The 14583-nt window shown below is 60.0% G+C and overlaps 7 protein-coding genes across 7 annotated transcripts; 1 reads left to right on the forward strand and 6 right to left on the reverse strand.

Annotated features, from left to right (window-relative positions):
* Positions 1-42: 42 nt before the first annotated feature.
* TRAVEDRAFT_47362 (uncharacterized protein) lies at positions 43-1608 on the reverse strand (the record flags this gene model as incomplete). Its single annotated transcript, XM_008040108.1, has 6 exons — positions 43-549; positions 607-981; positions 1044-1205; positions 1266-1358; positions 1412-1542; positions 1602-1608. The coding sequence occupies 6 exons, from the start codon at positions 1606-1608 to the stop codon at positions 43-45; spliced, it is 1275 nt and encodes a 424-aa protein (XP_008038299.1).
* A 493-nt stretch (positions 1609-2101) lies between these two features.
* TRAVEDRAFT_123076 (uncharacterized protein) lies at positions 2102-3348 on the reverse strand (the record flags this gene model as incomplete). Its single annotated transcript, XM_008040363.1, has 4 exons — positions 2102-2390; positions 2442-2781; positions 2850-3069; positions 3145-3348. The coding sequence occupies 4 exons, from the start codon at positions 3346-3348 to the stop codon at positions 2102-2104; spliced, it is 1053 nt and encodes a 350-aa protein (XP_008038554.1).
* A 752-nt stretch (positions 3349-4100) lies between these two features.
* On the reverse strand, positions 4101-5382 carry TRAVEDRAFT_47364 (uncharacterized protein; the record flags this gene model as incomplete). Its single annotated transcript, XM_008040109.1, has 4 exons — positions 4101-4112; positions 4190-4314; positions 4386-5148; positions 5215-5382. 4 exons carry the CDS (start codon positions 5380-5382, stop codon positions 4101-4103), a joined length of 1068 nt encoding a protein of 355 aa, XP_008038300.1.
* A 395-nt stretch (positions 5383-5777) lies between these two features.
* On the reverse strand, positions 5778-6142 carry TRAVEDRAFT_28912 (uncharacterized protein). The gene has a single exon (XM_008039976.1). It carries the CDS (start codon positions 6134-6136, stop codon positions 5849-5851), a length of 288 nt encoding a protein of 95 aa, XP_008038167.1. The 5' UTR covers positions 6137-6142; the 3' UTR covers positions 5778-5848.
* A 776-nt stretch (positions 6143-6918) lies between these two features.
* TRAVEDRAFT_47365 (uncharacterized protein) lies at positions 6919-8205 on the reverse strand (the record flags this gene model as incomplete). The annotated part of the gene is made up of 4 exons (XM_008040110.1): positions 6919-6930; positions 7010-7134; positions 7217-7994; positions 8059-8205. The coding sequence occupies 4 exons, from the start codon at positions 8203-8205 to the stop codon at positions 6919-6921; spliced, it is 1062 nt and encodes a 353-aa protein (XP_008038301.1).
* A 1777-nt stretch (positions 8206-9982) lies between these two features.
* On the forward strand, positions 9983-12405 carry TRAVEDRAFT_148263 (D-xylulose kinase). The gene is made up of 4 exons (XM_008040364.1): positions 9983-10299; positions 10362-10607; positions 10819-11101; positions 11153-12405. Exons 1-4 carry the CDS (start codon positions 10009-10011, stop codon positions 12001-12003), a joined length of 1671 nt encoding a protein of 556 aa, XP_008038555.1. The 5' UTR covers positions 9983-10008; the 3' UTR covers positions 12004-12405.
* Positions 12406-13430: 1025 nt separating this feature from the next.
* TRAVEDRAFT_100125 (uncharacterized protein) lies at positions 13431-13886 on the reverse strand (the record flags this gene model as incomplete). The annotated part of the gene is made up of 1 exon (XM_008040365.1): positions 13431-13886. A coding segment is annotated over one exon (456 nt), but the record flags the coding sequence as incomplete, so codon positions are not given.
* Between the last annotated feature and the right edge of the window lie 697 nt (positions 13887-14583).

Below are 14583 nucleotides of genomic sequence, written 5' to 3' on the forward strand. Positions count from 1 at the left end.
CTCACGCGCACACGAAATGCTGGACACTACGCCATTTTCAAATCAACCCGCCGTGAGGACGTCCAACATATCTAAGATAACCCACGTCTGAATCTCGCTCAACAGACCTTTCTCGCGCAACTCTGACAGCCACATCTCACGATAGCGAGAAGGCAGACACGCAAATATCCGGAGGTACGTATCGTCGGCGATCCCCAGGGACGCAAAGAGGAGGGCGATACGCTCGACATCAGCATGAGGGAGCCCGCGTGCACGGAGTAGGTCTTGCACTGCCGCGTTCTGAACGGCATTTGATGGTCCTGGGTCTGTGTGGACCACAATGGGAGGAAGAGACTCGGCGGGAGCGACAAAGGACCGCTGTCTGGTCTCGATGGGATCGTTGCTTGTCGCTCTTGGAGACTGCGTCGCGCGCGTGTCGGGGGGTTCTGAAAGCAGAGATGATACCCGCCTCAGGGAAGAGGTGGGGGGAGGAGACGCGTCCGACGCGACAGGAGTACGGGGAGCGCCTTCAAATTTGCGTGCACGTACTTGCGGCGAGGCTCGGCTGTTCTGTTCGCATAAACAAGAGGCGTCAGAAACGTCCTCTGCGAAAACGATAAAACCCACAGATGGACTGTCAGGGGTGAACGAGCCGACGCGACCGTAATACACGATCTCATCCGCCTTCACGTCCGATTCCGAGCCGGCCTCGTCCGCCTCGTACTCAAATTTTCCTTGCTTCTCACTCCCCGAGCTTGATTCGTCGTCTTCGTTGCCGTTTTCGGACTCCTCGTGCTCCGATGTGTCGACGATTTCGATTACTTCGTTTCCCTTGAGCTTCTTCAGCCTGGCGGAGCGACGCAAGAGACGCCTCGGGCGCGAGTCCGCCCCGATGGAGCTCATTTGCGCGGGATTGCCCGACTGCATCGCCTTCGTAGGTGCTGCCAGCCCATAATCCGAGTAGAGCTCGTTTTCTGGAACAGCGCGTTTTCGTTCGCTGGGCTGCGGAACAGCTGTGAGTATCCATGGCTGTCAACAGTGTAGTACAGCGCAGCGCGACTCACGTGTGAGTACATCCTTCGAGACGATCGTTTAACGCGAAGACTGTTCGAGCTGTTGCGATCCGAGTGAATGGGTTTGTGTTTCTTCAAAGCTACCTGCAGATATGAGGTGATGGGCCACCCGTTGGGGTACATAACCTCCAGCGTAGGACACTGCGTGAGTATCTACGCCGCACGATAACTGCTCAGGGTAGTATGGTAGAATGATGCGGAAGACACACACACCTCGTGTTTAATCTTTTCCAAAACCTCCGGGTCCTGCTGCCTGTACGAGAGGGCGAGGTCGGTATGGCGTGCCGTTGTTTGCCGTATGATGCTCTGCGCCTCAAAGTCAGCAGTACCCGACGGTATAGAAAGCTTAAGAGGCGTACTATGAGCGTAGAAAAGGTATCGACGTCTCCTTCGAAGCGCATCTGCTCCTGCAGCGTCGATGATGCTTGCGAGGCAGTAGCGTAGATTGCTTCGGGGAGACATCTGGGTTTGGGGATGGGATATATGCGCTCTGAAGCAGTTCATGGGAAGGGCTTCAGCCTTTGGAAGATTAGACCACTCAGAACTTACCTGGCATGGCGATGCGGTTGTGGGAGTGGGAAAACCTCGTCCCATGCCCTTGCAAAGTTTTTTGAAGTAGCCTGGGGAAAATTTCCGGACGTTACGGCAGCACATTGACGTCGCCTGTGCTACTCGACGGAGAGGTCAGGTAATGACATCCCCTGAACGGTCTTCCTGTCCATCTTGAGTTGTGAAGTTTGACTGTGGAAGCCAGCGGCCCTGAGACCAACTGCTGCCGCACCGCCTGAACGTCTTTTGACAGATAATCTCCGCTGTGATGCCAGTCCTTGCAATGCCGACCTTCTTTTCTGCACCACTCAAACTGCGGCATGGTTCGTTCCATCGGTATTCGGGGCCAGGGATGCCTCTGAGTGATCAAGATCCACATCATCCCGTACCAGAAATACAAATGGTTACAAAACTGAAGGATCAGGCATCTGGATTAGCGGCGGTCAACAAACAAGGATGAAAAGGTTTACATTACTAGGAGACCACCAGGTCCTAGACAATCAAAGACCTGCCCTTGCCCTTGTCAACATTGCAGCGATGAGCCCGGGCACGTTGTTCGCATGTACATGGGCACCGAGGCCGTCGCCGGGGTCCTCCGTCAGCCCTTCAACCTGTGCGTCGGCCAGTTGCCGCGAATTAGGCAGGAAGAGCAGTTTGATGAAGATACTCCTGCGTTCGTTAGTCCCCCGAGGCGCGACCGCGTACGTGAGATGCAGCTCATTCTCAGACTCAGAGTGTGAGGTCTCCAGGGAGACAAGCGCGCGGTACAGCGCGAGCGAGGCCGTGTACCTATCCACATCATAAGCCAAGTCACATCGTGCCAGGGGAGGGAGCACCGACCAGTCGTAAAGCCCAATGACCCGCCCGTCCTGGACCTCCTCTTGCGCGGCCTTCGCGGTCTTCTCCGCATCCGCCCGCTCGACGCGCAGCCGCTCGACGTCGCGCGCCCCAGCCTTCACGCGCTCCTTGACGTCGTCGACCTGCGCGTTCAGCGCCTGCAGCTCGTCGTCGAGCTCCTGCATCTCCGCGACCTGCGCGTCGAGCTGCGCGTTCGCGGCGGGGATCGTCAGGCGCGGGTGCGGGTGCGCCTGGCGCAGGCGGGTGAGCGTGAGGCGCGCGTCGAGGATCTTGCTTGCGAGATCGGCCGCCTCCTGCGTGAGGGCACGCGCCTTGTTGTAGTCTGGCAAGGAGTATGGGCATGCGCATGGGGCGGATGTGGTAGGGGAAAAGGGGGAGGGGGGGACTTACCTTGCTCGACGAGTGGCGCGAGCGTGCGTACGTCGCTGTACTTCTCCGCCAACCGGGCTTTGGCGGCGGAGAGCACCTCCTTCTTCCTGTCGTTCTCGATGCGCAGCAGCTCGTTGTCCTCCGCGTTGATGTTCGGCGCCTCGTCGCTCACGATCGTCTTCACGTACTGATCCTTCGCCTTCTGCTCCAGGTACTGGAACTTCAGGTTGCGCAGGAACGCCTATGAAAGGCCAACGCGTCCCACATGGCGTGTCAGGCAGCTGAGGGAAGGAAGGTATGGCGAGGGGGTACGTACGATCTGCGACGCGACCTCTGCGGCCACGATGGCGGGATCGGTGGTGCCCGCCACGCCCTCCGAGACGAGCCCGGGATCCTTCGCGAGGGCGCTCTGGAGCGTGTCAAACCGGTTCTGGTCCTCGACGATGTGCAGCTTGGCCGCGTCCAGTCGGGCTTGGAGGGCGCGCGCGACCTCGAGCCTGCCTTCGTGCTCTATGATCATCGGTGTTGACGACATCCGACTTTTGATGGAGACTGGACAAACGCGGGAGAGCAGAAAGACGGTGGTATATGTATATGAGCAGGGGGACTGTAGACGGCAGCGGCGGGCGCAGTTGAGGGGGGAGGGAAGGGCGTCGAAGTTGAAGTCGCGAGCGGAACACGCGACGCGTTCAGGTACGAATGCACGTGACCGTGCTGGTCTTTCCACTCCGACTCGAGCCCAAGGTCGAACTGCTGCCCAGCTGCCGCACCAGTCACCGCTGTGGATCCGGGAAGGCTAATTCTGAACTTGCTTCGAGGAGCAGAGCGTTTAACGGCACGAGTTTATCAGGCACCTCCTTGCCCGCACCGGAGTCTTCTCAGCCCCAATGGGTCTGCACCCGTGTAAGTAGGAAAGGGGATCGAAGCCAGTCAAAGAGGTTCCGCAGGTATGGGCGGGGTCCAGCTTGCGCCCAGCCCGCATGCTTATCTCTATAGAGACCCATCGTGTATATAATTTATCATATGCCATTTACGATACAAATGGTGAGTACATGCCGGCATCCTGGTGGTACCAATGAGACAGCAACAGAGACTGGAAATGCACTGCGAGGAGCACGATCGATAACAGCAGCGACTCGAGAACGACAACAAAAATAAACCTTGACAACGGTAAACCCAAAAATGAAGAAAATGATCCGCTAGACATAGCTGAGCAACACAGAGGACCCAAAGAAACCACTGACGCCATCCAGTGCACAGCACTGTTCCCGCTCAGATCGTCCGCTGTAGGCAAGCCCATATGTCAATCTCGGCATCGAGAAATAACAGAAAGATCGCCGCCTGCAACGACTCGGACGAACCTGCGCAAACGACCACCGCGCGATGACGTCCTTGATGCGTTCCTCCAAGCTCAGCTTGCACAGATCGCACGAAATCCGCGGCCCGAGCGACGCGAGCGCACCCTCGATCGCACCCGGGGACACATCTAAGAACCAGGTCCCAGCCCAGCAGGTCAGCACGCGCCCCCCAACGCCGGCACAACAACCCTAGACGCACCCGCACGCGCGTCCCAGGCAAGGTATCCCGCGGCGAGCACCCACGCCGTCGTGAGCTTCTTCTGCTGCGCAAAGTCGCACTCGGGCGTGCACGGGTGCAGCTGCGGCGGCGCGCGGAGGAGCGTCTTCAGCGTCCCGAGGCGCGCGATGTGCAGCAGGAAGAGCTTGCTGAGGTACGGGGCGGCGACGGTGCGCACGAGCTCGTCCGTGAGCGAATCGAGGCGGAGCGAGAGGAGGTGGCTGGACACGGGCTGCGCGAGTGCGAACCAGTCGTGGCGCGATGCGAGCGCGTAGACGGCGAGCGGCTGCGTGGGGGAGAGGGCGAGGATGCGGTCGATGAGCGGGCGGAGGTGCACCTGCGGGAACAGGCCGTAGGAGGCCATGGCGTCCACCGCGGCGATGAGCGTGTCCAGGGGGTATTGGTGGTCCTCGCAGGAGATCTGGTAGGCGGTGTGGAGGACGATGTTGAGCACGGCGGAGGGCTCGGGGACGCACACGATTGCATCGACGCGGGCGTATGGCGCCTGGTCGGGGAGGATGAGGTGGTTGAAGTCGTTCGAGGATATGCTGAGCAGCTGCGCGCTGTGGGTGTGGAAGATGACCCCATCGGAGGAGATGAGTGCGAGGTCGGGAGGGGTTGGTAGCAGACAGGCCGCAATGTCGAAGGTGGCCGAGACGGATACGGAGGGAGCGTCGTCGAAGAAGCTACTAGTGTCGCTGTAGGCATAGTCCTCCCCTTCTGTCGTAGAACTGGTGTCGGAACTCTGGAGGGGTGGGGCTTAATGGAAGTCTGACAAAGGATCTCGACTCATCAACTGGTAGATATTCACCGGTGGTGTCAACATTTGCGAGGACAGCTGACGACGGCGGGCGCGCATGAGCGCATCGATCTCCTTAGATTCGATGGTGCGTGTCTCGGGCAGTCGAAGGGACCAAGTGGGCAAGGAGGAGCCGGCGCGTTCGAACTGGCCGAGCTCCGGGGAAACAGAGTCGGTCATCCTGGTGGAGGGGAGGAGACAAAGGGGCGGTCGTGAGGGGGGTGCGTTGCAGCGGGTGTGAATCGTCTGCCCTCATGGTGTCCCGCACCGGGCTGCACCATATTCGCCGCCGTCTAGCCCTCGCATTCACGAGGGGGGCGCCGAGCTGAGCCAACGTCCGGGAAATAGCACTCTCGCTGCGGCCTCCAAGTGGCAGCCCTCGGCAGGCGTGGCCAGGTAAACCGGCGTGGTGATTCAAACAGCGCGCGCTGCTCTATCGGTCAACACGTCGCGGCGCCTGACAATTGCCCGCAACCAATCCACGACGGTCAGATCAGACCTGCGGCCGACGCTCATGTACTCGTGCTTACCCGTTCACTCTGCCCTCGGCTTTAAGCAGTCTCCGCGCCAGGCGCGGCCGCATTGAGACTCGCCTCCTCCCATACGCAAGTCAGATGGGGCATAGAGCTCGTGGGGTGCGGGGTCTTCAACGGAGGATGGCCGGTGTCCCTAGAAGCTGTGTGTCGGACCTTGCGTTCATCCGGCTTACCGACCGCTCGGCCTCGAGGAAAATGATTAGGATTTCGAAGTCCACCGTGGGGCGCTTCTGTATGAGGCACCGGGACGCAGAGTTGTAGCTTGCGGTACAAGGAGCGGTCGATGCCCAGTCAGACCAGAAACCTGCATCTGTACCAAAGGCTTCACAGAAACCGCTCGAAAGACTCCGTTTTGCCACCGGTCGTCTTGTCAGCGTCGGGTTCACAAGTACCGGCATCGCGTGCTATGCATGTGGAGCAGTTAGTCTACTACGGCTTGAGCTTTTCGCAATATGAACGGCGATGACTCGCCACAGTGTCCCGGAAATCTCGTACGTGGCGTATGTACTACGCGTAGTACGTACGGGGCCGTGCTCGGGAGCGACCGAAGCTCACCGCTGTGCTGCAAACCTGCAGTGGGTGCATTCCGTCATACAGGCCCGTTTGGGAAAGTAGGTTCAACGCGTCATGGCCGTCAAACGCCAGTTCTCTAGCGCCCACTGTCTAGCGCCCCATGGCTCTCTTCCACACCTTGAAGGCACCAAGTTACTTGCAGCTGGTCATGCTCACTCAGGCCACACACGTGCACAGTGCCTCACACCGGTAAGCGCGTACCTGTCGGAGACCACAAATGCCTGGGATAACTCAGGCTAGGGATAGCTGCGGTAACCGTGGCGTGCTTGAGCGGTAATCCTCAAGTGCTCCATCGGACGGGGCTTCCACGCAGAATTGGTACCCATATAGAGCGATTAGTGTATCTTGTGGGCTTGGGTATGCGAAAAGCACGATTAGCTATCATCGGTGAAACAGCAATAAGTAGTAAGCATTGAGTCCGCACTATATTACAGCGGAGTGGCGCTACATATATGAACGACGCCTCGCGGGAGGGAACAAGATGGATACATCAAACATACTTACCTAGTGATACACATAAAACCCATCTGAGACATACATAATACATACCGGGAACATAAGATGAGCACAGCCAAGAACGAGGATCCCGACGCCACAGCGCCACGCCTCAGATCGTCCGCTGCAAGTATCCAAGGCAAGTGGAGCACCACGCGTGAGCTTCCGCCGATCGAGAGAGAAAAGCGACTGAGCAAACGCACCTCCGCGGACGACCACCGAGCGACAATATCCCTTATTCGCGCCGCGAGCATCCGCTTGCACGCATCGCACGAAAGACGCGGCGCCAGCGACGCCAGCGCGCTCTCTATCGCACCCGGGGTCGTATCTTCGGCCGCCGCAGAACCATCATCCCCCACGTTAGCATGCGCGCCGACGTCTGACAAAGAGTGCTGACACTGTCGGCTCACCGGCACGCGCCTCCCACGCGAGGTAGCCCGCCGCGAGCGCCCACGCCCTCGCGAGCTTCTTCTGCTCCACAAAGTCGCACTCGGGCGTGCACGGGTGCAGTTGCGGCGCCGGCAGGAGCAGCTGCTTGAGCATGTCGAGCCGCCCGATGTGCAGCAGGAAGAGCTTGCTGAGGTACCGGCCGGCGATCGTGCGCGCGAGGTCGTCCGTGAACGTGTCGAGGGGGAACGAGAGCAGGTGGCTCGAGACGGGCTGCGCGAGCGCGAAGAGGTCGTGCCGCGAGGCGAGCGCGTAGACGGCGAGCGGCTGCGTGGGCGCGAGCGCGAGGATGAGGTCGAAGAGGGGCGGTAGGACGTACCGCTGGGGGGACATGCCGTAGGCGGGCATCGCGTCGACCGCGGCGATGAGCGTGCCAAGGGGCGGGTTGTAGTGCGTGCACGACAGTTCGTACACGGAGTGGAGGAGGACGTTGAGGGAGGCGGCCGGTTCGGGAACGCAGACGACGGTGTCGACGATGTTGGATCGTGCAGAGCTGGGGAGGATAAGGTGGTTGAAGTCGTTGGTGGACGCGCCCAGCAGTTTTGCGGTGTGGACGTGGAAGACGACGCCATCGGAGGAGATGAGGACGAGGTCTGTTGGGGTATGCAACAGGTTGGCTGCGGCATGGAAGGTGATGGAGACGGACACAGAGTCGAGAGGGGCGTCTTGGAAGGTGTTGTTGGCATAGTCTTCCCCTTCTGAAGGGGAGCCAGCCAAGGTCTGAACTCTGGAGGGGTCGGGCTAAATGGAAGTGCGACATGGATTAGCTCGTCGTAGAGTAGATATTCACCGGGGGTGTCCATACCTGCGTAGGCAGGTGTTGCTCGTATGCACGCTTAGCCGCAACGGCCTCCTCAGGCTCGGCCGTATGCGTCTCAGGAATCTGCCAATTGCCCAAGGAGGAACCTGAGGCGTTGAAGTAGGAAAGCTCGAAGAATGAGGAATCGCCCATGTTGAGTGGCAGAGAAAAAGGAGCTCGGGTCGTGAGGGGGAATTGCACGCAGGAGCGAGTGCCACCGTCCGTGGTATCTCGCTCCAGCAGCCTGTACAGCACTCGCCATCATCCACCCCTGGGACGCACGAGGGAGCCCGCGAGCCAACGTCCGGGAAATAGCAACTCTGGCTGGCGCACTGAAGTAAGGCTCGGCACCTCGCCGGGTAAGCGGCGCGGATAGAAGAGACGTGGCGATTCGAACAGCGCTGCACCATCGCGAATCCCAGCGCCTGCGAAACGCCCACGGCGATCAGGCTGCAGGTCGAACGCGAAACTGGAGTGCTGCAGCTTACCTGTGGCCTCCCACCGACTGGAGGAAGTGTCGCGAGCGGTACGGTGGGTTTAAGAGTGATCAGTGGTCGCGCGCCCCGCCAGGGTCGAGTGCACCCACAGGCGGGTCGAGTGCGGGACATCGGCCCAAGTAGGGCGCGGGGTCTTCAAAATGACGGCGCGGCTCCTCGAAGCTGTGTGCCGGACTCGCGTTCAGCCGCGGCTTACCGACTGCTTGGGTTACTCGGGGCAATGATGAGGATTTGAAAGTCCCCTACAAGCGCTTCTGCATAACGAGCGGCCGCTTTGCGGATTGTGTGCTCGCTCGGAGGGCCGCTTTGATGACTGGGGTCGTAGCTTGACACTCAGTAGTCGTGCATCCGACCACCAGCGCAAGGTAAAGATGGAAGGGATTGACATCTTGCACTTTCACAGGACAGATACAAGCTTCCGACGAGGCTTCCGGAGTAAGGGCTCGCCGAACAATTCAAACCCTCCACCAGACGTCTTGTCAGTGTCAGGTTTGCAGGTGCCCGAATGGTGTACTTGCCCGTAGATCACAGCAAAAATTGAGTACCTAGGCATGACCTGAGAGAGGAGGGACTCACTATGCATTATCCAAAGTTCCCTGGCATAAGCAGAGATATGTGGTACAGACACAGGGGCATGCAACGAAGTGGCGCCAAGGCTGTTTCGTTGTGCAAACAGTGGGCGCACCTTTTCCAGACCAGCCCGTTTGGGAAGGTAAGTTCAACGCGTCATCGACGCAATGCTCCAGCATCTGGCGCCCGCATCGCTCTCCTGTTAGTGTACTGCAAATACAGACTCGTCCTGCCAGCTAGGTGCGCAACTAGTGTCAGCATTGAAGCGCGTGCTACCGAGGAGAGAGAATGCACCTGGGAAAGCTGCAAGAATCGTTGATTGGCCGGCAGCCCAATGCGCCAGTGCATGCCACGGTTACGTCCTCATTTGTCATTCAGGCCTCGGGCTGCTTATTCAAGTCCATTGAATGTCGGAATCGCTGCGGTCGTCCATGATGATCTCATGCTGTACGAGGATAATCTACAACCTAACTCGGGGAGATTGAGTGAAGCTTACTGTAGCATGGGCTTGAGCATCGGTGTAGCGACAGCTGCTAGATTACTGGCAACTGCTAAGCAGCTAAAACCGCACCCGTCAGAAAACAGCGCCTAACGCCATGTGGCGGCGGCCGACGCTGCGAGGACCAACCCCCGGATTTTCTCCGACGCGTTCCGTGGGGATTGCGGGGAAAGACGGGGGGCAGTCGAGACCGATCAGGGGGACGAGCGGCCCGGGGAAGCCTGCCTCTGGTCATTGGCCCTCGACTCTCGCCCTTACTCACCTGGTCTCTTCCTCTGCCCTATATATTCTCCCCCATGGCCTCAACGCGTCCACCGCGAACCCCTTGCCCACCCCCATCCTCTTCATCTACCACCCATCCCCCCTGATCGCCCCGTTTCATCACCCACAATGTCCGCAAGCGTCGACGATCCTCTCTTCCTCGGCCTCGACCTCTCCACCCAGGGTCTGAAGGCAGTCCTCATTGACGAGGAAGGCGCGCCAGTGCACGAGTCTGCTGTGCACTTCGACCGCGATCTTCCTTCCTACGGCACCACGAATGGTGCTATCCGCGGGCCCGGCGCGGGCGAGGTGACCTCGCCAGTATGCATGTGGCTCGACGCGTACGACCTCATCATGGAGCGCATGCGCGCAGCCGGCGTCGACTTCTCTCGTATCGTCGGTATCTCCGGCGACGGCCAGGTAAGGCATCTTTATCCCCCATCGCACAAGAGCAGTCACTCATGCGCGCATGTATCAAATAGCAACACGGCTCGGTGTACTGGTCATCGGCTGCCGAGGAGCTTCTGGCTTCACTTGACTCTACGCGTCCCCTCTCTGAGCAGCTTGCCCCCGCTGCATTCTCTATCCAACGCGCCCCCATCTGGCAGGATTCTTCCACCACACGAGAGTGCCGCGAACTCGAGGATGCCGTCGGAGGCGCGCAAGCCCTTGCGGACCTCACCGGCAGCAGGGCGTACGAACGCTTTACCGGAACACAGATTGCCAAGGTGCGTCTTGCGTTCCCTTCGCGTCATAATGAATTCCGCTCTTCGTCCCGTTCCCCGCTTGCTTCCTCGCTTCGCTGTTTACCTTAATGCTTTGGCTTTCTCCGGAATTCGTGCGCACGCGTATTTCCGTAGCGCCTGTTGGCTGTGTTTCAATGGTTCCCTCTGTCGTGCTCCCGACTTCCGAGACTGACTGCCATATTCGCGCCCGCAGATCCGCCGAACAGACCCGGAGGCATATCATGCAACGGCCCGGGTCTCGCTCGTGTCGTCATTCATGCCTTCGCTGTTCCTCGGCTCTATCGCACCCATTGAAGTGTCGGATGCGAGCGGCATGAACCTCATGAATGTTCTCACTTGCGAGTGGGACGACCGCCTGCTCGAAGCTGCAGGCGGCCCGGAGCTGCGTGCCAAGATTGGACCTGAGCCTGCCCCTGGCGGCACGTTCCTGGGCAAGATCAGCCCGTACTGGGTGCAGCGCTGGGGCTTCAATGAAGGTAAGCTCCAGTGCCAACAAAATAGGCTGTTGCTCACACGCGCACTCTTAGACTGCAGCATTGCGCCGTTTACCGGTGACAACCCCGCCACGGTCGTCGCGCTCTCCACACCAGGTGATGCGATCCTGTCCCTGGGCACCTCCACGACTCTCCTACTCTCCATCCCTCCGGCCGAGACCGCGCCGAAACGGTTCACGACTTCCCACCTGCTCTCACACCCGACTACCTCCGATGCCCACATTGCGATGCTGTGCTACAAGAACGGCGCGCTCGCACGCGAACAAGTGCGCGACCAGCACGCGAGCGGGCACTGGACGCGCTTCAACGAGCTCGTCGAGGCACGGCCCGTCGGCAACGACGGCCTCATGGGCTTCTACTTCCCCCTCCCCGAGATCATCCCTCCCAACGTCCAAGGCAACCACTTCTTCTCCACCTCGCCCTCCGTCGCCGCCATCACCGAGTCCGAAATGCCAGAGGACGCACACCCCCGCGCGATCCTCGAGTCGCAGTTCCTCTCCATCCGCTCACGCATCACCGCGATCCTCCCGCCGGACGCCCCGCCCCTGCAGCGGCTCGTGCTCAGCGGCGGCTCGTCCGCGAACCCCGTCATCCAGCAGGCGGCGGCGGACGTGTTCGGCATGCGCGTGTTCATCGCGGGCAAGGAGGGTGCCGCGGAGGGCGGCGCGCAGCTCGCGCGCTACGCGTGGTGGCGCGAGCAGAACGGCGGCGCGGGCACGTTTGAGGAGATGCGCGCGATGGACGGCGTGGGCGAGGCGCAGCGCACGCGGTGTGTGGCCGAGCCGAAGCCGGAGCGCGAGCGTGTGTATGCGGGCTTGGTGGAGACATACCGGGCGTGCGAGGACGCGGTCGTGCGCGCGTGCGCGGCGGCGGTGGAGGCGTGAGGCGGATAAAGGTGCTTTCTGGTCATTCCGCTCGGACGCTCCCTTCATGAAGGCTGAAGATCGTGACATGCTGCTACTGACATAGACATACCTAGATATTGTGATTCCCCGGGCTACAGTGTCGAGAAACATGTACACATACCAGATTAACATACTAACCCAATATCCACAAGTATTTCAGGAGGACGATTCACTATTGATGTGTAGGCTTGCCAAAGTAGTGGAAGGCTTTCTGGGTGCGCGAATAGCGGGCTAGCGCTGCTGCCCTGGGAGCGTTTGAACTGGGCCCACTCTTTGGAAGACCTCCTGGATGTTCGCCGCACGGAAGCACGAAACAAGAAGGGCTTGAATGACACGACCTAGTTATGAGACACGATGTGCACATCTTAGATAGATAGATATGAATAAGTTTACGGCCCCATTCCGATGGAGGGGACTGGAAGCACAGTCCTGATGTAGTCCTCGACTCCGAGTGCGAGGGACTACAGCTCTCTATGTATTAGCTACAGTGTGCATGCATGGCATCAAAGCCCTCAACCATGCGACTTACAGAATACCCCGGCCCTCGAGATGGGCGACACACTCCTGCCCTCCTACGCTTCCTCCGTGCGCTGCCTCTTGCGAGAGAGGTGCGCGTCATAGTACGCAATCCCGTGGCTCGCGACGGCCCTGTGCTTCGCAAGGAGCTCGTGATACGCCGGCGCGGCGACGGCCTCCATCTCGGGGAACCAGCCGTACGCTGGGGGGGCGCGTCCGCCGCTGAGCAGCGCGCGCTCGGCGGTGTGCGCGTAGTCGTTAAGCCCCGCGGCCTCCGCGAGGAAGAACGCCCGCAGCAGGTCGCCGTGGCACCGCGCGTGGAACGCGCTGGTGAGCAGGGCGCGCACGAAGCCCATGTCGTACTTCGCCGCCGCTTTCGTGAGCGCACAGATGTGCTGGAGGGAGAGCCTGAGGTCGCTGGCCGGGCTGCGGCACACGGGGTAACACAGCTCGAGGAGGGTGGAGAGGACGGGGCTGGTGTCGTCGAACTCAAGTACGGGGAGGTCGTCGTTGGTATCGATGGCAGTAGGGGACGACTGAGCAGCGGTGTCGAGTGCCGTGATGCGTGCTTGCAGAAGAGGCGATACAGTGCTGAGGATGGCTTTGTGTGAGGAGAGCTCCTTCCCGTCCGAGGCGCGGCAGAGGATATCCACGAACGGCCGCTCCTGGAGCGTCAGCGCGGACTCGGCAGAGAGTGGCAGCGCTCCCGGTAAGGCGGGGGGCTGTATCGCGTCTCCAGGACTTGCCTGCCAGAAGCTGAACGCGTCGTCCATTTGCCCGCGACTAGCGATGAACTTGAAGAGCCGGAAATACTGCCCCGCGCTAACGTGTGCGACTTCCACCCCCTCGCAGAAAAGGGTGGGGGAGTATTGCCTTCTCGCAAGCACGAGCGCTGCGTTCGTCGCCTCCCTTTCCAGCCCCAGGCTGCATGCCGCCCCCCATACCCCGAGAGGACAATCCTGGGTACGGGCGCGGAGGGCGTTCTTCAGGAGCGTGGTCGCCTCCGCCATCCCATACTTCATCGCCGCCGCCAGGACAGGGCGGATTTCGGACGGCTCCTGCAGCTCGGGGTCCGCGATGGGGTAGCACAGGCGGAGGAGGCTGTAGAGCGTCTCAGCGTCCTCCGTCAGCCGGACGACGGGAATGTCGCCCACGTAGTCTTCACTGTCGTCTCCGTTGCTCGCGCGCGGCGGCTGTGGGATCGCGAACATGTCCGCAAAGATCTCAGATGCTTCTGCCACGATGACGCCGTGTACGCGGAAGTCCATTGGCAATTCGTCAGGCTCGTCGCCGCTACTACTCCTGAGAATGGTGTCGGCGGCGGGATTGTCGAACGGGGCCGGTGCAGCGCAACTCCGCACTGGTGTCTCTTCAAGCGGCCCCCTGAGAAGGCCAGTGGCAGACATGGCTTGCGGTGATACCGACGATGTTTCGATGTTCTTGGCAGTTCACTGCTAATGAAGTGACGGTATTCCTTGAAAATTGAGCGTCGATCTGTGTTTGCACTTACCGCTGAGGGTCAATTGACGATTCGTCTCGGCTCGGAGTGCAGAGAACCAGTACAGACACGGGTAGAAATTGGCAAGCGTGTGGCAGAAGTTTCCGATAGAGTCACAGACTCGTCGACCGTGCAGACAAATTGTGTTCCGACCCGAGACCTGGGGCCGAGCTCCCTCTTTTGGGCGTTATTTTACAGTGTTTGCCGGCGTGGACCACTGGCACGGCCGACGGTAGCCAGCCGTGCTTGCGCTGAATGAACCGTCCATGTAAACGTCCGCTCGGAAACAGTCAGCATGCAACCAAAGAATCTGACTTAGGCTCACTAGTCGCATACCATAGTCTAGTGGGGTGTCGACTAGCGAGATTCGTAGCTACAGACGATAGTCCAAGTACTGGAGTAATCCGGTCAAACAACTCCGGAACGGCCAGTTTGGCCCAATTTCCCGGGCCGGGAAATAAATTATCCGTACGATCGAGCGAATGATGTGTATTTCTCTGTCCGAGCGTCGCACATCCTCCTCTCGACAGCACTCGACTCCGGTA

The sequence above is a fragment of the Trametes versicolor genome (assembly GCF_000271585.1).
Source record: "Trametes versicolor FP-101664 SS1 unplaced genomic scaffold TRAVEscaffold_6, whole genome shotgun sequence".
In the NCBI taxonomy this organism is placed as follows: Eukaryota; Fungi; Basidiomycota; class Agaricomycetes; order Polyporales; family Polyporaceae; genus Trametes; species Trametes versicolor.

Bases quoted from the DNA above. Each gene is read 5' to 3' on its own strand.
- TRAVEDRAFT_28912 (XM_008039976.1), bottom strand. From the start codon at position 6,136: ATGCCGGTACTTGTGAACCCGACGCTGACAAGACGACCGGTGGCAAAA.
- TRAVEDRAFT_148263 (XM_008040364.1), top strand. From the start codon at position 10,009: ATGTCCGCAAGCGTCGACGATCCTCTCTTCCTCGGCCTCGACCTCTCC. The intron at 10,300-10,361 runs GTAAGGCATCTT...TGTATCAAATAG, and splicing joins GTATCTCCGGCGACGGCCAG to CAACACGGCTCGGTGTACTG. The intron at 10,608-10,818 runs GTGCGTCTTGCG...TCGCGCCCGCAG, and splicing joins CCGGAACACAGATTGCCAAG to ATCCGCCGAACAGACCCGGA.